Genomic DNA, 21,982 nt, shown 5'->3' on the forward strand with positions numbered 1-21,982 from the left:
TAAACATTTGCTTTCGACGGTACGGCTGATCACAAAGGTTATTGTGTGACGTACGACATCTTTCAATTCAAGGATTGAAATTTAATTGAAAATTAGGTACAATGTTCTTCTGTAAGACCAATTTGTATTTCACGAAATCAAAAAACAGCAACAAAAAGCTAATCTGTATTAACTTTCTATTCAAATAACGCTTGAAACCTGTTTCCGCATTGCGGTTACTATCCCCACTTTTGGTTTGCCGAATTTGAAGTGACCCCTATACTCAGAAAGAATATTTCATCCTCTCCTTAAATTAAGCAATTAATAAGGGGACGCGAGGGCACAATTGCACATTACAGATATTTGTTTCAGCCCGGTTCCAAAAAGATTCGAAATCGGCTAAAAAATTTGTTTCGCCTTTTAATTGAATTGTTAGAGGCGTAGTGCCTATAATTTTGTGAATTAGTTCTTGTTATGTGAGAATGTCTATGATTTTCTATGGTGTATTGCTCGGTTTCTGGATTTCCTGTATTCACGCTGATATCCAGGCCAGATGGGATTGATAAGCTCGTATGAGATAATTGCTGGAGCCGTTAGATGAATCGGTCGTCATTTTGTATATATTAACACACCTAGAGGATGATGCAGCTTTCCAGCTTTATTTATGAGGGCATCCTTTAGGAATTTTGGATTACAGATACCTGTTGTTGTAAGCTGGCCGAATGACCTTATGTAGTTGTGGTCATAAAAAATAGTAATAAAAAAATTCATAAGAACTCAAGTTTCCGAAGTAGTTCACTATGTATTACGTATATTCTCGTTGGAGCTGTTTTCCATCATAGATTTCAAATTTATATTATTTGTGTTGGTTGAGATTATTTGCAGTCATAAATAACAAATTGTCATAACCTCAAATTTGGGTTTACACCTACCGGGTTTTCTAGTGATATATTAATTCCTCTGTTATTTCCTTCAAAATGCCGGTGCAACTGAAACTAATAGCGGCCGCTTGCGAAAATTTGGGAATCGGCAAAGACGGCGACTTACCATGGCGTCTGAAGTAAGTTCCTTTATCCGTCCGTGATGAGTTTTCATTCTTTTGTTTATTAAAAAGTTCCTATAAAGTAATGAACTGCTTTCGTGTTTTTTAGAAAGGAGATGTCTTACTTCAGTAAAATGACGTCCTCAACCAAAGAAAAACACAAAAAAAACATAGTTATAATGGGTAGGCGTACATGGGATTGCATTCCTCTTAAATACAAACCTTTATCCAATAGGATTAATTTCGTATTGTCTCGTTCAAATCCCGATTTAAAGCAATTTACGGACACTTACGCATTCAGCTCGTTGGATAAAGCTCTTGAAGAATTGGAATGTGACAGGTTTTCAGATAAATATGAAGAGGTCTGGGTGATAGGAGGCTCTTCAATTTACAGGGTAAGTATAGTGCTTATTCTTCACATATGAGTTAGAAAATCTTTTTAGGAAGCTTTAGAATCAAAGAACTTTTACAGGCTGTATTTAACAAAAATTTTTAAAGATTTTGATTGCGACACATTTTTACCTCCCATTCCTGATGATTTAAAAGAAGTCAGGTGTGTTGTTATTACCATTCATCATATACAACTTTCATTACCTCTTGATTTTTTTCAGTGATCCTGCAGTGCCTTCGGAAATTCAAGAAGAAAATGGGATCCAGTACACATATAAGGTGTACGAAAGGTGATACATGTGGGGTTTTGTTCAAGTAATACAATTTCTTCGCTTATTTAATGTTTATTTGCGACAATGTAAAATAAAAATATATCTACATACATTTCAAATAATATCTATTTACAGGGGTTTATTTTTACCCTTATTACCTATGTTGTGTCCTATACAGTTGAAACATAATTCTGCCCCTTTGTAAAAATGTCTAAAGGTTGATGATGGTATCAATGTAAAAAAAATATGTGTAGCCTACAAATCCAATATACAAAGTGTTCGGAGACTTGGAGGAAAGATGCAAGGTGACAAAATAATGGTAATAAGTCATGCAACAAAAATTTAAAAACGTTATGTTTTTCCAGTTATAGCTTGTCAAAATTCACCTTTCCTTGCTAAGAATTTTCTTATTAAAAACATAAATAGTCCTATTTACTTTATTGAAAAACAGGTTACAAGAGGATCATGGGATATAAATATTCAATTCTCATTAGTCACTTAACTCCATAAACGGATTGCCAAGCTCTATTGCTGTGAATCTTTATTGCTTAATTGAACTAAGAGAAAAATCGTTCAACCATCTGGGCAACAATTATATGTGTGTCAACAATATAAAAAATAACAAACTGAAGTATTTTACTTAAATTATTTTCGCGCTTTGCTCCACTGGTACAAACCATATCACTTTCGAACCATCCCTGTCCAGAGGAAGAGTAAATATTAAAGGGCCCTCGTCAACGATTGTTCACACGACTGAGGAAGCTGGTGCTTGCGTAGGTTCACGCTGATCTGCCGGTCGCCGATATGCGTGGCTTGGTTAGACCAATCACCCATTGGTATGGCCGTCCGATAGAATTTTGATGTAGTTTTGTTGAATATTGGCAATAACTCGTTGGCTTCGTTGGACAATGCCTGTAATTTTACGAATGACTAATGGGGTCTCTTTTAGTTGGACGTCTGTGGGGCCAGTCACAAATGTAGTGGCGTCACATGCATAATTCGACGCAGCATTGAAACGGAAAACTTCAATGCTGCGCAAATAAATTAGCAATTTTGATTATTAACAACTATAAGTATAAAATTTGTTTTTAACAATTAGCAAATTAAAATGGCTAAGTAATGTGATAGATTACAAATTTATGCATTTTCGCTGAAAAAAAAAAGCATTTATATTAACAGATAGATAGATAGTCCTTCAGATTTACAGGCATACAGTGTGTTTCAAAACATATGTTAAAAATTTAAGGGCGTGATTCCTTGTTCAAAATAAAGTCAAATTTTTTTATACAAACATTGGGTCAAAACCGTTAGGATAAAATATCGAGCTACAAATATAGATAAAAAAAAAATGTTTTTATGAAACACTGAAAACTCAAAATATAGAGAACAAATAATAATGTTCCCAACAGCAAAAATATTTGTGTTGAAATATTTTTTTTGTGTTAGCCAAGTTACAAGTTTTGTAGACCTAATTTAATGCAAACGTGATGTTTCAAAATCACCCAAATTGAACGAAACGTGTGTATAAATATATCAGGTTCAAAGTTCTTTCAACAAATTTAATTTTCTATATTCGCGCATCAGCTGGTAAATTTATTGCCAGGGACTTACACAACATCATCATGCTCGGGACCACTTTCTATAAATATCAATATGTAACTAATTCGTCGATTGCCAACGCTTTTCTTTTTCTTTGTAAATTACATGACATGTTATTTTTTCATTCAACAGACTGAAAAAAGGTTAAACCATATGCTCACCTTCATGTAGATGACTGCGTCAGTGCCGTAACCCTCGCACGAGAGTAGCACCAGGTCCCCGTGGAAATACCGAGCGTAAAGGCGGGATATGGGCAGCCCATAACCGTATCCAGCCAGCGGCACGGTATGTGCGTCAGACTTGCTGGGTTGTGGCGCTGTCGAGTACATATATTTGAACAAATGATCGGTAGTCGACCTTCCTATGCCACCACCTTGGTCAGACATCTGTAATGATGGCAACAATTGGAAAAGGCCAACTACAAACGTACCAAAGTCTGCTAAAAAAAAACATTTTCACGCCTTATATTACCTTCAGGCATATGTCCTCCTTTCCCTTAGATACTGTCACGGTAATGGGCGGATGCTGATCAGCAGAACTGTGATACTCCATTACCGCTCTCATTGAATTCTTGAATAATTCGAACAGCATGTGATAGAGGTGAGAGGGTACGTAGACGATATTGATATATTGCTCCTTTTCTAAATCTGAAATAATATCGATCCCAGCTCAAATTACCTTCTTCCTTATGAAATACTCCCACCATCGTTTCCAAACTGAATATTTCGTGAAAATAAAAGGCTTTTGGTATCCGGTTTAAAAAAAATTCACACAACACACACCCAAATTTTAGTAATGCATAAATGTCACAACCATATTAAATTTTTACATACTGGGTGATTTTGAAAAGGTAGCATCTTTAGACACCCTTTGGATTTGGAATATGCGTTGCAAGTTTTATTCTGAAACTCAAATTTTGATATACAAATTAAAAGCATTTTTTTTTAATGGAAATTCCTGTATGTCTTTCAATAATTTTATTACACTTGTTATTAGCTATTCCAAAATATACAACGCATAAGAGCTACTTCAAATACAAAGTATGTATCTATATATCTTGTGTTTGTTCACCATTAAATCCTATTATATTTGAAATACCTCTTTAATAATTAATAAATAAATAATTTTAAAAAAACATAGTGAGTTTCTATATCAAAATTTGGGAGTTTCACAAGAAAACTGGCTACGCCACTCCGTAAAAAACCTTATCCAGCCCAATTTTAATCTTTACAATAAATTTACGCATAACCATCTAACCAAAACTAACCGAACTACAAATGGGGTCTAAGCCACCTTTTCAAAATCACCCTATATCTAAAACTCTAAGATAGCATTTTGGTTTGTGCCGCTTTTCATTTAATAAAAAAGAGCTTCGGGTCACGAAAGCTGCTACACGCTAGCTTTATAAATAAGGGAGGTATTTCGTACAACCATCAAAAATTGACACATCCTATAAAAAGCTTTTAGGTTATAATATTAATACCTTGCAGATTCGAACGTAGTTAGTTAAAAATCAATAGTTATAATTAGATAATTATTGGACTATATACTTAGTAATTGGCACATTTGTAATGAAATTGTTAAAATATAATAAAAGTAAAGTTTAAAATAACAATTATACGCCCAAAGAGCAAATTAGAAAAAATCTAGAATAACTTCTCGCCTTATATTAAAGCAATATTGGATATAGGTCTGCGTAAGATATTTGCAGTTTATTTCCTTTAAATTCCTTTCTGAAGCAAACGCTTAATTTTTTTAACCTTAAATACTTTTCCGCTACATGCACAATAAAAAAAATTTAATAGCAGCGTGATGAACGCGAATTTTGGATGCTTACGTGATATAATGTGAAATTTATTAGTTTGTTTGGCTACCTAAAAAATTCAAATCCCCCGTGAAGTTTATAAAACTAATCATTTAGGTCTATCACGAAATTTTGAAACTTATTGTAGTTTTTACTTATTTTGTAACATTAATTAATACCGAAAATTCTCATTATCGTTTTAAACCAAATCTAGTTCTATCCCTTTCGGTTTTCAGAACAATGTTCTGTTTTAAAAAATACTGCTGTTCGAAGGCTCCACCCGACGCTTTACCTACCATTGTGATGCGCCTGCTTTATTATCAAATCCGGCGATGCCAGATAATACTGGTCGCATAGGAACCGTGCATTTTCATAAGCGTCTTTGATCACGCTGACGATGTCGCACTGGGTGTCTATACAGCCAATGTACTTGCTCTTATTAGGACCCGGCGCATTTTCCAGTTGACCGCCGAACAGTAACGCTGAAAATAAATGAACTTACTTACAATTAGTGGGGTTATTCACACATTGAAACACGTTAAGAGTAGTTAGTTATTAAAATCAGCGGCGGAATTGGAGAATCGACAGATGGACAGATGTTCGATTTGCGTATTTTATGCGTTCGTTTTTTTTTCTGGAAATATTCATCCCAGTTTCTATATTCCACCATGCAGTTATTTCTCGTAGTGTATTTCTTTTTCGCGACTTACATATTCTAATTAAATGCCTTATACTCCTTATTTCTTAACTACATTAAACACAGTAGTTGTTGCTATAGTCAATTCACTAGAAATTTAACGCACTTTTGGATCAGTACGTTTTTGACATATCATTATTGTATTTTACGTGTAATAAAATTGGCGGTCGTTAAATATAAATGTTTTGAACAATACTTTCGTAGTTTTCGTCCTTAGAGTTCCCATGAAACTTATCAATTACTTATTTAAATTAAACCCAGGGGTTTTTCTTGACATTGGTCATTGTGTTTTGAAAATTATTGTTTTTGTATAATGTTCTTCTCGGCGGCCCAACAAAAATACCTTCTTTTATCTTGGCGTCAGATATTGCTGGAAATTTCTCGCACAAATATTTGAAACACCGTCCATTTTTGTCTAGAGAGGAGAAGAAAGTAAGAAGAGGCGATAAAACGTTTTTGGAGCCAACTATATTATACCTTAATACATTTTTGCTACCAGATGTAAGGCTTGTCTATCTCTTGCCCGACTATCCCACTCTCAAATAAAGCATGGAAATTTTGTATAATCCCCCTATTGTCCTAGGAGCATGCATGGCACTTTAAGGTCACCAAAAAGCACCCACTGATGTTTTTGGTAGTTTGTGATAGTTGTTTTTTGGTAGCAGTATGTGACAATTCCTGTTGACACTTACTCTTATGTTTCATTTCAAAGCCTCCTTCGCGTCAGGCCGATAAAATTCAAGACGCGCCAAATTAAAAAGTAATTAAACAGAAAAAATAATTACATAATCATAAAAAATTGTAATTTCACATTCACAATTCCAATTTACAATTAAAAATACAGTCAGTGTTTTAAATCTACCGAAACCATCTTATCCGAGACTAACGTATCAGAAACGCTCTAAGTGACTAGCAACAGTGTTTAATAAAGTTGACGTTTTAAAAGTGACACTTTGCGCACGGCTGGTCAATGTTAAAGTAGGGAGTAAGTAAAAGATTTCACAGGTTTACAGTGATTCTGATGTTTGAAAGCTGTTTGCTTACTTGTATAATTTTGGGAGCCCTTTTCCCAAACAACCGCCATATTTTTGCTCTACCACGTCATTTTTTATAGCGCTCTATATGTTTAAAATGTTATTTTATTAATGTACATACTAGCTTTGGTGTTCATGGTATGGCCAGAGCCTAGGAATTACAGTGATCATTGTTATTTTTGATCGTGTAATGTTCAAAAACAGAAAAAATAAGAAATAAATTATGTATCCCGATTTTTGACTCTGCTATTCGACCAGTTCCTCATGGATCAGCTGTACCGATACAACTAGTCAGAATCAGAGAAATCTAATTCCGACCCAGATGGCTCAGATTTCGCACCAGATTTCAGAGAACCCGAAGTGTTTAACCAGAGCGAATTAAATGATTTACTTAGAGATTTGCACCTTCCAAAGGATGCATCCGAATTGTTAGTAACGAACTAGCATCGGTTGCCGTTGCACATTCGGTACATTGAAAAAAAACGTATGAAAATTTAGGACTTCTTTTGAAGAAAATAAACTACCAAAAACATCAGTGGATGCTTTTTGTTGACCTTAAAGTGCCGTGCATGCTCCTAGGACAACAGGGGGGTTATACAAAATTTCCATGCTTTATTGGACAGTATTTCAAATATTTGTGCAAGAAATTTCTAGCAATATCTGACGCCAAGATAAAAGAAGGTATTTTTGTTGGGCCGCCGATAAGAACATTATACAAAAACAATAATTTTCAAAATACAATGACCAATGTCAAGAAAAACGCCTGGGTTTAATTTAAATAAGTAATTGATAAGTTTCTTGGGAACTCTAAGGACGAAAACTACGAAAGTATTGTTCAAAACATGTTACAACATTTTCATCGACTCTGTTATTCGACTTGTTCCTCTTGGACCAGATGCGTCGATGCCTACCGCCCCAAAAGAACCAGAAAATTTCATATCGTTAGAACACACTTTCATCGTCTATGTTATAATATGAGTTTGAACTATTTTCCTGAAAACCTTGGAGATAACGATGATGACGGACTACTGCTGGATGTTAAAAAGGGATATGCTCTTAAAAACACACAGTCGAATATCCGGACTACTCAGCTTTCTGACAAAAAGACGAAGATTTCATTGAAAAAAGTCTGAGTAAAGTTCTTTTTTTCCTTTTTTTTTAACTAGGATTCCACGTTTTTACAGAATAAAAAAATAAATTATTTTAGAAATATCGTTTTTTTTCTTTAATAATTGAAAAAAACGTTACGTGATACAAATAAATGCATAAAATTTTTGAAATCAGCCAACCAAAATTATATAGAATCAGTTTTCAAAATAAAAACATATGTCATAAAGTTTAATTTTGTAGACCTGTGTTATTAATCGGTTTTGTCTAATTGATATTATACAGCGTGATAAATCAAATAACTGTAGTATCTTTTGTTCAAATTTTAACCAGATCACACTTTTTTGGTTACCCAATTGTCTCGAGTGTTTGGTAGATTACTTTTATTAATTTTCAACACGCAAGTCAACTATGAACAATATTGTATGGTCGATTTAGACGAGATTAAACGAGGACTTTGCCACGTAAATAAAACTACAACTGACAACAAATTATTTGAGATAAGACGCGGCAGCAGTTTTTTTAGAATTAATCAATCATCAATCTTTATGGGAGGTTAAGCGAAATATGACAAAGAATCGTCGTAGGGCGCTCTGAACATCCAACTCGAATTTATTCAAAAAGAACAAATGTAAAACGTCTTGTTTAAAAATCGGTAAGCCCGGTAGACACGATGCCATTTGTATTTTGTCATGTAAATCTTGCAAGGTGTCTACCAAATTAGGTATATTTGGTAGATACATTTTCAGCTATTTTTCCCCGAATTTGAGCGTAAATCGGCGCAATGCATTTTTTTCATAACTTATACGGTTAACCTCTATGAAAAATGTAAATACAGTCGAAATCACTAAGGATGACTCTTAAAAGTCTAAATATAACTTTATGAGATACTTTTATCATCAAAAAATTGGTGTTTTTTTTTCTGGTAAAAATACATGTAGAAATTGGCTTTAGGTTTAGATTTGGTCTTAAGGAACATTAGGACTTCTCTATTTAACGTTCTGCTCTTTATACTTTATCCCATAATCCGTAAAAAACTTAAAGACAAAAGTTGCTTGAATGTACTTATATTTTTAAAATAATATAGTATTATATGTACGGGGTAGTTTTGCGAACAAATGACATTTTTTTTTATTTTAAATAAAATACCCTCTGTATTAAGGACCTTTCTAGACATGTTTTGGTCAGTTAGTTAAGCTTATTATATTACTGTATGTAAAGGGTGTGTATTTTCGTGAACAAGTGATCTATCGGCCTATCCGGTATTTGCTGATATTTCAAATATAAATAAATACAGGGTAGGCAATAACAAATTTTAAAAATTTGAGTAAAAAAAATCGTTACAAGCAATTTTTTTCAAATGGTAACTCCTCATTTTTATAATTTTATCATATTTAGCATTTAAAAATAGGACTTTGTGTAAGGTTTAATATTTCAATAAAACGTTTTTCAATTGTAAAAATGTTATTAATTGGTCAAGAAAATAATAACGAAACATGGCAGGAAAAAATGGAGCACTAAAGAAATTGCAGCTACTATTTACGATCGTTTGACAATTTTTAATAAATTTTATAAATCATCCCCGGCAAAGAAAGAAAATACTTTTTTAAACGAATAATAGAAAATTGAACAAATTTTTTTTATTACAAATATTAATGTTTATAAATGTTTTCGTATACTTTTTTCTAAATGTTGCAAATAATCAACTATCTTTTTATTATGCTTTGTTTACTATCAGTATTTTCTCCCTTATTTAATATTTTTTTAGAAAGACGGTTTATAGACTTTTTTGTATTAAAACAACCATAAAGCTGTCAAAAATTTGATTTCCAAACGAATGGTTCGTCGTCATAGCATTTTAACAATGAAATAACGTTCTATTACTAATATTTTCTACAAATTTCTCTAATAAGCAACCTCATACAGTCACCTTTTTTTACATGCGAAATACAATAAAATGATAAAAATAGAATGTTTCCATTTGAAAAAAAAATACTCTTAACAATTTTTTCATTTAAATTTTTAATGTTAATTCCTGACCACGATGTATTTATCCATTTTTATGATATTAGATAAAGATAGCTTTATTTCCATAAGACATGAGTTACAAGTGTTGGATATTGCCAGTATAATACAAATATAAACAATATAAAATTATGTTAGTATAATTAATTAATTAATTAATAATAATAATAATAATAATAATAATAATAATAATAACAATACCAAACAACGAATACGTATTAAAAGATGTCACAAGAAAAAAAAATTCTAAAAATTGTAATAGGCGAGGTGTAGCAATTGTTTTTAAGGTGCATTTGAATTTTGTTTGACTAGCTATCTCCTTGAGTTCGATAGGTAATTTATTATAATTTTTTTAAAGGAATTTGTATGTTAAGATTCGGTCCTAAATTGTACTGAATATCTGAGTTTCTTGAGAGCATATAAAGATTAAAGTTGCTTTTTACATAAGTGGCACAATTTACTATGTACATACTAGGAAGTGTTAACAGTGTTATAGAAATAGGTCTCGACATGAAAAATTCCACGGCTTAAACATACGTAAAATGCGTTTCTATATCCTAAAGACTTCCTCGGCAGCAAATCAAATCGTCGTTAAAACAGGAATAGAAGTAGGAAAAATAGTAAATTTTTAACAAGGGAAAAGAAACCTGATGTCGGAGCCTCCATATAACAAAGCAATAAACAGAAAGTTTTTATATTTATATTAACACGAACCACTACAGTAGAACACCTTCTATAAGAAAATCAAGCCCAACAAATATATAACAAACATTAAGACTTATGTTTAGGACATGACACATAGATTTTTTCTAGAACTTTGCAAATAATTCAAAAATTATTTAATTTAAAATTTAAAATCAGAAAGCAAGCGAAAATACAAACACCCCGTATATATAATAATGTAATATGAGTATAAATGAATCCAAACAACTTTTGTACCTTGTATAAGGTTTTTTGGTAATTTGACCACATTCTGAGAAAAAGTATCATCCCATAAAAAACGGGCCACGTTAAATGGACAATCTAATCATTTGATAGTATCTTATCTGCCAATCCCGCAGCACACACCACGAAGAAAATTAAATAACCAAAAATATCAAATAACTGAAAAAAAAAGGCAGGCAACTTACTGTGCTGGTTAATTAACATGCGGATCGAGATCCTGGACATATAGAACCTATCCAGGAAATATTGTATGCTGTGCTCCGTATGAACATCGACATCGTGGGATTCTTTCAGTTCCAGCACGCCCTGGGCCATCGTCTCCACCACGTCCGAATGGCGGTTCCGTATCTTTACCAACTCATTGCAAAAGTGCTCGAGGGTGTCCGGCGACGGGTTCTTCTTCTCGAATTCTATAATTTCGTGGAAGCTGCGCATGTACCAATCGTTTACCGCCATCACCGACGGCATGCGCAATAGGTTCTCCGGCAAAAGGGCAATCTCCTTCATGATGTTTGCGAGGCGAACGGGCAATTCTTTGCGCAGAAATATGTACGATTTCTCTTCGGATGCATTCAATCCTGCAATTGAATGGTTTGTAAGTCATCGTTTTTGATTCGGCACCAGTTTCGACGTTAAGAGAATCCATTGAATTTTTGTTTATATTTGCTTTTATTTTTATTACTCGAAATTGCATTCAGCGGCGACTTATTTAATTGTTACATAATTTTGTTATTTATTTGAGGCAGATAAAAACTAACCCCTCAGGATCCAAAAGAACTCGGCATATATGCACAAATAAGACTTCTTTTCCATTTAATATGGATTCAAACATAACTAATCCAAAAAGGAATCAACTGTAATTAGATAATTTTCACGAAGAAGCAAACTGTTTTCTAAAGCCGGCCACTCACATAGAGGGAAGAATGTACAATTAAACGTGCGCACGCTTGTCCTAAGTTAAAAGTTTACTGTTTACCTCCACACGCTACGTCTTTCGCGTCAGTTGTGCGTGTTCATGGCTATGTCGGCAAAGAAGGATCTATACTACATGACTGTGGCGTGCATTTGTGTTATAAAAAAAGAAAATGTTATCAACAATAAGAAAAAAATTCGTCGATCACGAAGGGTTAAAGAATGGCTACAAAAGCGCAATGAATATTCTCATGTTAATCTGCTAGAAGAATTGCGGCTTGAACCTGCTGATTGGCATAACTACTTAAGGGTGTAGAAACTTATGGTGAGCTATTGAAGTTGGTTACTCCTCTTCTTCAAAAACAAGACACTGTAGGTACGTTCCAACTGAATGTCTAGATACTGAAGATATTGCTATTCACTTTGGACTTAGCATTACAGCATTACAACGGAGACATTATAGACATGCAACCAGTGACGCTGTAGCTGTACGGAAATTGTATTCGAACTATTTTAATGAAGAAGGAACTGTTCCGTGGCAAGAGGTCATGATAAAGTAACTGGCTACAGTGGTTAATTATCTTAAGGACCGGGATTCACCAACAAAAGTTAAAGGTAATTATCGAATAATACCATAGCAACAATTATTATAACCATAGTAACGATTTTTCTTAACTGTACGTTAAGGTATAAATAATGTTGGTTAAATCGACCCTAAAGTATAATTAAATATAATAAAACGATTAAATCAAAAACGTATATTTGCTTATTAGCTGAATGTCCTCCATATTTGATATTGAGGATCGAGGTATTTCTTGGTCTTGTAGAAAGAATAGTAAGTTGTAATATCACAGAGGTAATATACATCCTCTTCGCCAGCACCAGAAGTTTGCGACCTTACCATTTTTTTGTGCTCTTTTCGCCAGCTTCCACGTAGGGTGTTAATTTTTTTACTACCGTATCTTTAGATGCATGTACATTAACTTGTTTTAATTTTTTGTAGGCATTGTTTTTTTTGTTTCAGTCGCTGTATTCTTTGCTTTTAACACGAAACAAACAGGGGTGTTCTCGATATAATTCAATATTTCGTAAATCAACCATATTAATCAATATAAATTATTTTCTTAATATAAAAAGTTTGACTTATAACAATAATTAGCACGCTACTGAAACAACACCGCAGAGTGCAGCGACTTGTCCCTACCCACAATTCTGATTTTAGCAGACTTGAATGTGCATTCCGTATTCTTCGCCACACACGAGGAGTTTTAACTGCTCCTCGTGGCATGTGCATTCAAGTCTCCAGTCTTCCCTCTGTGTGAGTGACCGGCTTTACAAGAAAAAAATACCCACGCCATGAATAAAAAATATATGAGTGTAACAGAAGTGATTACAAAGGTTGCATGTCTATTAATGTGTAAGTAAGTAGAAGTCGTCGTCATAGTTAGAAAACTGGACGTAGTAATCATAATCATAGGACATGTCCTTCGAAAATTATAGTTAACACTTCAGTCGAAGGTAAAGTTTGTTGAAATTTCGTTGAAAACGTTCTTTTCAAGATGCGATCTGCGCATGCACTTGTACTAAATTTATTACTTTAAATCATGTATTGTGACATACAACTATATTTCTTGTATACAATATTTTATAAAATATTTCCCCAAACTACTTTTCAGTACTTAATTTAAGTCCCGTGTCAAGTAAGCAAAGAAATTCAGAATGATCTGTTTCAGTGTATGCTTGAAATTTGTCAAACAAATAATTGAAGAAATTAATATTTCTCCGTTTTTGGATAAGCAAATTTTTTTTGGGAATACCTTTAAAAAAAATCCCATGGGCCGCCATTGGCGTACTGCAAAAAACATTCAACTAATTTTGTATTATATTATTTATAGATGTATTTGTAAACTTGCGTGCCGTAACAACCAGGTTATAAGTGGAATATTGTAAATTTTTGTCAACTATGACACCCCAGTATTTAATGTTATTTACTTTACGTTATTTTTAAATAATAATAAATTTTAATAAATACTCTTCTCTAATACAATCTCAAATCTGCGTAATCGCCGCGCAATCCCTCGAAATCACTGTGGCCGAATACGTTGAAATTATTTTTTATGTGATAAATTTGAGCGGTTTTCACGGATAATGATGTATATCAGTCCCCGGGACAGTGTAAACCGCACCAATTATACATTTTCGTGACACAAACTGGCAATTGGATGGTCGCAGACATCTCAAGATATCTAAGAGAATTAAATATTAAAATTTAAATTATTAATATATTCATAAATGCATAATGAAAGCAGATAGCATTGTTTTCTTTTTAACGTGATCTCAAATCTTGACTGACTGAGACAATGTTGCCAGTGCTGGCCATCGCTGGGGTTTTTTACCGATAGACTGCACAGAGAATATAATATTGTATAGGCATTGGCAAATTAGAAATTTAACTTAATATACGTTAACAATAGCTTGCTAATATTTCGTTAAAGATTAACCATAATATAACAAGTCATTCTTTTTTAACAATAGCGATATCGTTTTTTGACCTGAAAAACCTTCAACGAATAAAAGCTTACGTTAATCTCCCCTACACGTAGGGTAGTTTTTAACCTCGATTTTGATTATTTGTGAGAAGAAAGACTTTTTGAAAGCGAAAAGGAGGCTTTAGATATGTATACAAAGACTGATAAAAAGGCAGCAATACCGCGAAGTTTGAAAAGGTTTCAATCCGAAAGTGCCGTTTATGTATATGTAAAGCATACAGCTATTAGGTGTGTGAGTTGTGGCTTTACCAAAATTGATATTTTGGTAGAGAAAGTAATAATTTTCCGCGCGTGCCTCTAGCGATCTCCACACACATAACTCGTTTTGCCAAAAGATTTAACGAGATCTAAGCATATTTACTGACGGTCCGTCAGCGGTTATGTTTGTTGTGCAATGCCGCAAGGTCATTGGTCAAAAACGAGATTTAAATCTCGCGCAGACGCATGTTGAATAGACCTCAAAAATTTTTTCATAGATGCTTCATAAGTTCCCGTATTGTCGGTATAGGCAGGGCTCAACATCTATAGTAATAACTATATGTTGTAAACAAATCGAAGATATATTTCACAGGCGAATTTACTTATTTTCTTGCCCTAAGTATGTCAAGTTTGCTTGATTGAACTATTTATAAATAATTTTAATATTGTTACATTATATTCTCATACGGCAATGATACATTCCTCATCTCTGGAATTATTTTTTCCCACCTTAGGTCGTTACTATAGCAACCATTCATTTTTAGGCAAAACTCCTCACCTTACTTAAATTAAAACAGCAATTTTATGAATGCCTTATGTGGTGTCTAACTTGAACGTCTGTGAATGCTGCGTGTTGAATATTGAATCCAAAATACGGAACTTTTATAATGATTTGAGAAATATGGTGGTTATCCCTTGGAATCACCCGCTGTTACTTTCTTACCATATTTCTTCCAATCACATCCCTACTTAGCGAGGCTAAGGAAAAAGTTTATTTTTAAGTTAATTTTTAAAATCCAACTGAAAAACAAATTTAGAGTTTCTCATGGACAGTGATGTGAGGTTTCAATCGCACGTGAAAACTAATTCAAAAGAGCCGATTGGTATCAAAACAAATGAATTTTCTCTAATAGCTTAAAATTGAGACTTCGATGCGATGATACTGAATCGTTTAAACTATTGTTTGTCTGCACTGATGCGGCGAGATCGGATAAGCTTGCAAATGAGCCAAAACTCCGGCATTCAAATTTAGTTACAAGTTTTTGGGGTTGGTATTTATGTTTGTGTAGCTAAGAGTTTGTTTAATTTGTTTATTTTCAACACTAAATTATTATTACAACAAAGTTGATTTGATTTTTAACTTAGATTATGTTATTAAACTGACTTATAATATTAATATGAATCATTTTTATTTATTTTTTATTTTATTTATTTGTATTGGCAATATTTGATAATTATTATCTTGTGTTAAAATTTTAGTTTCTTTAAAATTTAATTCATGGTTCGTTCGTGATATTATCGATCAATTTCAACTCAAGGACGACTCAAGTATTATATTGTTTTTTAACTGGTTTTTGTATATGAATTTAACACTTCGAACAATTGACGTTCCTTGTGACTTGATTCAAAATAAATATTTTGGTGCTTTTTGTAGCAGGCGGCTTGCATTATCCATTTAAATCCCACTTTACAAATAACTCTGTGGAATATGGCACGGCTAACGATTATATTGATTTCATCTTCTTCTAGCTTCCTTTCTAGAAACAACCTGATTTGAAAATAACTATTGTACGACCAAAAATATTGTGCATTTATTGCTTTGACGTTTTAAGTATTTGACAATACCTTAACCGCAGACCTTCCCAACAGATGCTTATTCTACATTAAGCAGGTCTTCCCTGAGATGGACCGTAACGAATATTTGTAGAAACTTGAAATTTTTAATTGAAACGTAAATGAAGCGTTTTAAATTTAATTATGCATTGATGCTGCCGGGTATTTTCGAATAAGTAGAAGCGTTTATTTTAACATTAGGTGATATGTATCGTTCTTAAGAGTTTAATCTAAATTGAAATATGTTCATGTATATTACGAAGGTATTTAAATGTGATCCTTCCAGTAAGTATGTATTTATGTACCTGATTCTCGAGTTTTGACCCTGCGAGGGTGTTTTCACTGGATAATTCAAAGGGTAAGGGTAAGTACATGTATTCTATTTATCTTAGAGGTAAGTTTGAAAATAATAATTTTTGTCATATGTGCCTGTCGATTAACAACATTCTTCTTCTTGTATTTTGTGTCTTTTGTGTAAAAAACAACGGACATGAAATCTTGAGATTACCCCCGTATCATTGTATATTTAACCCGATTAAGATGATTTGGTAATTCCTCAAAAGGTAGCTAAAATATAGCTAAAAACGAGTTATAAAGAAGATAATATTTAACGAGAACGATTAGTGAGTAGGTGATGAAAGTGGTGATAGTGACTGATACTTTATATTATGTATATTAATAATGATATTATGTAGAAATGTAATTAAATAGAACGTAATAAATTGTTTCAAGAATTGCTCGGCGAAAAATATTGAAAACATGCTTATATCAAGCTTGTTAGTGTATAGGTAAATAAATTCCTGGAACGGTCCTGGAATGGTTACGGGTAAGGGTCTGCTCGGCAGGGTGTTCTATAGGGGGCTGCGGTTTTAGAGTAATAAACAGTAGGCAAAGTTAATCACGTCGTCTGTTGGAAAAACACAATATTTCTGGTCATAGTATACTTTGTTTTGCTTTTATTCAACAATTCACTGTTAACAATATATTTAAATTCATAATAACTAGGCAGGTTTCTTGTAAAGATTCTGGTTTGTTAAACATTCATACGCATCTCGACTCATCATAACAGAAAAATTAAAGATAGACCCCTAAAAGTCTTGAACGGTTAACAATAACAATCCCAGGGGTATTAGCCGGCACGTGGCCCACATCTACCTGACTCGATTCTGTGTCCGTGTCCAATAAATAGGGCATTAGTTGTTTGGTTTACCCATAGGGATGAAGGTCGTAATTACTTTTTGGGGGAAGGTTCATTAAAAGCCAAGACGATATACTTTGAGACACACATAACCACCGCAATTACCTGGTGTACTCAAGCTTGCTGCACCCGACAAATGCGGGACATGAAAGTAAAATAAATAATAATCGATTCTCCCACTTATCACAATTACTCGCATGCGTCACCTCGTTGGTTACAAAACAACATTCGATATATTTCTAAAATGTTTTTCGAGAAATAAAGCAGTCCTGCTAAAGTGTCAATAAACACGTCATAAACAACAAACGATAAACGGTGGAATAATTTTTTCCATTTTTTTTATTGCGCATTTAATGCTGTAGCGGATGCCGTCTCAAATGATTTAATTTCCCGCAATTGCAATTAAACTCGAACTAAGTTTAACATGGCGGAGTAGAAAAACAGTTTCGTAATTTTTGAAAGTATTTGTTTTTATTTTATATCATTTATGTATTTCATATTTATTTCCTAACTATGTATGCTGATAGATTCGGTTAACGAACAGTAAGTTTTGAAACATTCTCGATAAATAATAAACAAATTGAAAAATAAATAACCTTCCTGCGAATTATAGGTAAACCTATCGACCTGATTATGGACAATCATTTTCACAGTGACTTTCCCTAGACTCTGACACATGTCTCGTTATTTCTCTATTATAGAAAGTCATACATATATACTGGTCCATTTTAAAAAGTTCGTTCCCGTCGATGAAAAACTGAGCACCGTGTGTACTCCCCTTGCAAAAGGAGATTGGCTAAACCTGATGAAAATGTATCAGAACTGTTTTGTTACGGAAAGCTTTTCGTTTCTATGAAAACATTTTTTTCCGCAGAATTAAATGACTTATGTTGAACACACTAAATTTTATTAGTTATCCACCGAAAAACCGATTTTGTATAATTGAATAGAATTTCAAGTTATATTTCCGCATAAATATCATATTTTCTTCGACTTTTTTAGGAAAAAATACAAGTTTTGAACTTTGAATAAGTTGGTGATGTCCAATTTACCCATAACCCGCTTTAAGGAATATCCGAATACGATAATTAGCGATCCATCGATAATATCGACTCCATTTAATTAAATATAAATAATTAAATTTAAATTTCATAGTATTTTGACCCGTCAATTTGACAACCCTACGTACTAGATTACATTTTTCTTGGAATCACTTCCACCATTGGCGTGAGAGCGGCGAAATATGGTATTAAGGAAACAGATGGTCCTAGAAATTTGAAAACAAAAATTGACCAAATAAAAATGCTGGAAACTATTTTCAAGTTCCTAAAATGGGCACCGGGGGGCGAAAGTCTTTTATTGAATTTAAAACCTCGGTTTCTACAAAATTTTTCTAATGTTAACCATATGGTGACAAATTCCAAAATTTTTTGTTTAATGCTGTTTGCTGTATCTCTGCAAGGAAATCGATGCGGATATGAATATTTTCTTAAATAAAACTCTATATCTACAAGGCTTCACACCTCTTAATAAACTTGGAGTAGTTAAAAAAGCTTATCCTAGTGATATCCTAATGATATATGTGATGCGATTGCCTTGCTACCCGGTGGATTTTTCTGACATGATGCACTAACTAACTAGTTTTTTTACCTATTAACGTATCTTAGTGCTGTGTGAAAATTTAAACCATTAAAAAAAATCAATAATAGTTAATAAAATTGGTTAGTCTTCAACTGTTGTTTGGTTTTGGTTAGTTGACTAAACCTACTAAACTATTAATGGAAAAATAAGTGATAATACTAAACAACAAAGTTACTTGAATTTTCTACGCACTAACTGGCTTAGATTTGCATCCTATCACGCGTATTTGCCCATCTTCTTATCGAATCGTTTTGCAATTTTCTAAAATCATTTCGGTTTGTGGCATCATTTTTTTGTTTATTTTGCGATCGACCTTGGCCCAAAGTCAAATCCTATTCAAAATGCGACATAAAACCTTCTCGGCAAACCTCAGACAAAGTAAGAATGGGACCGGTTGATAACATTAGTCCCCAATGCAAATATTTTTGGTCAGTTTTGAGGTGGAAGACATGACCGAACAGTTTAAAGTTTAGAGGATACTAGAAGACTAAGTCGTACCCATTACCACCCTGTATGATGAAGACCTAAAACAATATTTTAAATAAATTATTGAAAAAAAAATTCTTTTGAATTTGTACGAAGTGGGCTAAACGAAAAAGGAAAACTCCCCTTTCTATAGAATATAGATGAAAATTAACACAACAAAATGTTATTAGTTATCAATCAAAAAATTGATGTTTCCTATGGTACATCCTGTATATTTTTAAATGATTGAAAAGTGCTTGAAATTACCTTTCCAAAAATATAGCATATTACCATAATACCAGAAACAACTGCACACTAATAGTTTTGTGAAAGTGGAGAAAAATATAGAACTAGGAAGCAAGTTGGATTATTTATATATAATATGATATTCAAGCCATTACATTTTGGGTAAAAAGATGCTCTGTAAAAAAGATTTTCGTAAAATACACATTTTCGAAAAACACATAATGTTGGAACGGATACCCTCGTTTTTACCGCCATATTTTTTTATGAAAATCAAGCTCAGACATGTACATTACTTTTTGTCTATCTTCTTTAGCAAGATCTGTTTCCCCTTTAAAAGTGTCGAATTTGGTCTAGCTTGATAAGGAAATTCCAATAATAAATTAAATATTAATGTTAGTATTTAATACGAAATTATGTCAAGTATTTTAAAGTTGTTCAAGAAGAACGAATTTCCAGTGGCGTCCTTTAGGACTCATATCTCCGTGTGCAAACAAGAATCATAGGGACTTATGTTATTTTATAGGATTCTGCTTTCTCGTGCACCTTATGCTTGAGCCAAATTCATTCAAGACTACTTTCCAGATGTTTCTCTAAAACTTCAATAGAGCAATTTTGGAATTTTCGATCGTTTAAATGTTTCATTATACGATGAATTATCACGACGTTCTAACCCGAGCTCTGGCCATTTTTTGACCCAAAAATGTTTCCGATGGTTTTTACCTCGGTTTTTACGATGATTATTTAACAATAATTTTGTCTCCCAAGTCCGTAGTAGTACCCTGCATGGCTAATATAATTTTCACCAAAACAATGAAAAAGCAATTTTCATTATTTAATCAACTTTCAAGGTTAAAAACATTTTCGATAAAATCGCATCATCTCGTGCATACAAAATACAAAATCCCGACAAAAATCGAAAAAAATATACCTACATATAACATATAACTGAAAAACCAATTAAGATTTATTGGGTCAGCTTTTTTTAGCACCTCATTTTAATATTTTCACCGAGATTTTTACTATTAATTTGGACTTGTGTAATTTTTAAAAAGTGCGATATATTGCCGCATGTTACTCTCTGTTTCCCCGCTATTTTCTAAAATTTCACGGTACTTTCCCAATATTTTCTGTATTTTCAACTAGCAAGTTTCTCTTTCCATAATAATATCGGAATAATTGTGACCCTCAACTTTTTCTTCAAGTCATAATTTTTCCGAAAGGAGCAGATGTTTTTTTTTTGACTAAATCTCGGTCTAAACCCGTCCACCATTTGTGTGGTCGAGTTGCACTTTGCACCAACCGAACTTTGACCAGAGACAGTATACCTGACCGCCTACGACCGAGTTAGTCAGATTCTGGCAATCGGAAAATTCAAAAAATATTGTTTTGTTATTTACGCCGTTTTCAAACATCTATTAAATATAATCCGAAACGACTATAAAATGTTCCCAATTTTCATTATGCAGGATACTTTAGAAATACGAAAACGAATTCACATTCAAAAAATTCGGTGCGGTTGCAAATGCCTGCCTATATTTTTCAGTATACAAACTCGAAATGCAAAAAAAATTTCAATTAGGTATTACTGAAGATATAATAATCAAACCTGGAATCAAACTCTGTGATTATGATAACAATAAAATTAAAGTAGGATCTCGGCTTCAAACTACATTTCAATTCGTAAACCATATACGTAAGGAAAAATTATTAAAATTACACCCTCAAAGATCAATCGATTAAATGACGCAATATATTAGCCAAAAAAAATCTAAATGCCAAAGCCTCAAATCACCTAATATTAATCTTGCTAATTTTCACACAATAAAAGCCATCACAAAAACTTACCAAAATCTATGAACTTTTTGATGGACAAGGGGGACGGATTAAATTGCGAGTAAAAATCCAGCATTTTGGCGAAGCTTTGGAAATGCTTCGATATTATCCGCATGTTGTCACCTTTTCAAACACTGACTGTGATAACAAATAATTAACTTTTATAAATCATAATATTGAACTTTGCGAAACAAACTCCGAAACAACGTAAACCATGAAAATTCATAGATACACTGTCGTCATGGTCGTCGACCGCACACCGTCGAATAAAGTTAATTTATAATCGAACCATCCAACGTCGCACTCCTATCTAGTTAACAGATTACGAAAATATCGCAACACCACTTCGCAAACAAGATGCAGTGCGAATCATATGCGAATTTCTTTCACTTTACCACAGATCACATTACGGAAGCTATGTGCAAAATTAAA

The 21,982-nt window shown here is 33.1% G+C and overlaps 2 protein-coding genes across 3 annotated transcripts; one reads left to right on the top strand and one right to left on the bottom strand.

Annotated features, from left to right (window-relative positions):
* Positions 1-280: 280 nt before the first annotated feature.
* Positions 281-1,766, top strand: LOC132702449 (dihydrofolate reductase). The gene is made up of 4 exons (XM_060671074.1): positions 281-1,039; positions 1,131-1,416; positions 1,465-1,574; positions 1,633-1,766. The coding sequence occupies exons 1-4, from the start codon at positions 957-959 to the stop codon at positions 1,703-1,705; spliced, it is 552 nt and encodes a 183-aa protein (XP_060527057.1). The 5' UTR covers positions 281-956; the 3' UTR covers positions 1,706-1,766.
* Positions 1,736-21,944, bottom strand: LOC132702441 (pyruvate dehydrogenase (acetyl-transferring) kinase, mitochondrial). Of its 2 annotated transcripts, none has more exons than XM_060671060.1 (6): positions 21,563-21,944; positions 11,080-11,472; positions 5,383-5,568; positions 3,754-3,929; positions 3,444-3,668; positions 1,736-2,595 (listed from the first exon to the last, which is right to left on the bottom strand). In XM_060671060.1, exons 1-6 carry the CDS (start codon positions 21,663-21,665, stop codon positions 2,404-2,406), a joined length of 1,275 nt encoding a protein of 424 aa, XP_060527043.1. In that variant the 5' UTR covers positions 21,666-21,944; the 3' UTR covers positions 1,736-2,403. The 2 variants fall into 2 exon arrangements, with proteins under 2 accessions (XP_060527043.1, XP_060527034.1); XM_060671051.1 differs by having other exon boundaries at positions 5,383-5,583.
* Positions 21,945-21,982: the final 38 nt, after the last annotated feature.

This window comes from Cylas formicarius, unplaced genomic scaffold, assembly GCF_029955315.1.
Source record: "Cylas formicarius isolate icCylForm1 unplaced genomic scaffold, icCylForm1.1 PGA_scaffold_10__41_contigs__length_53128322, whole genome shotgun sequence".
NCBI classification, from domain to species: Eukaryota; Metazoa; Arthropoda; class Insecta; order Coleoptera; family Brentidae; genus Cylas; species Cylas formicarius.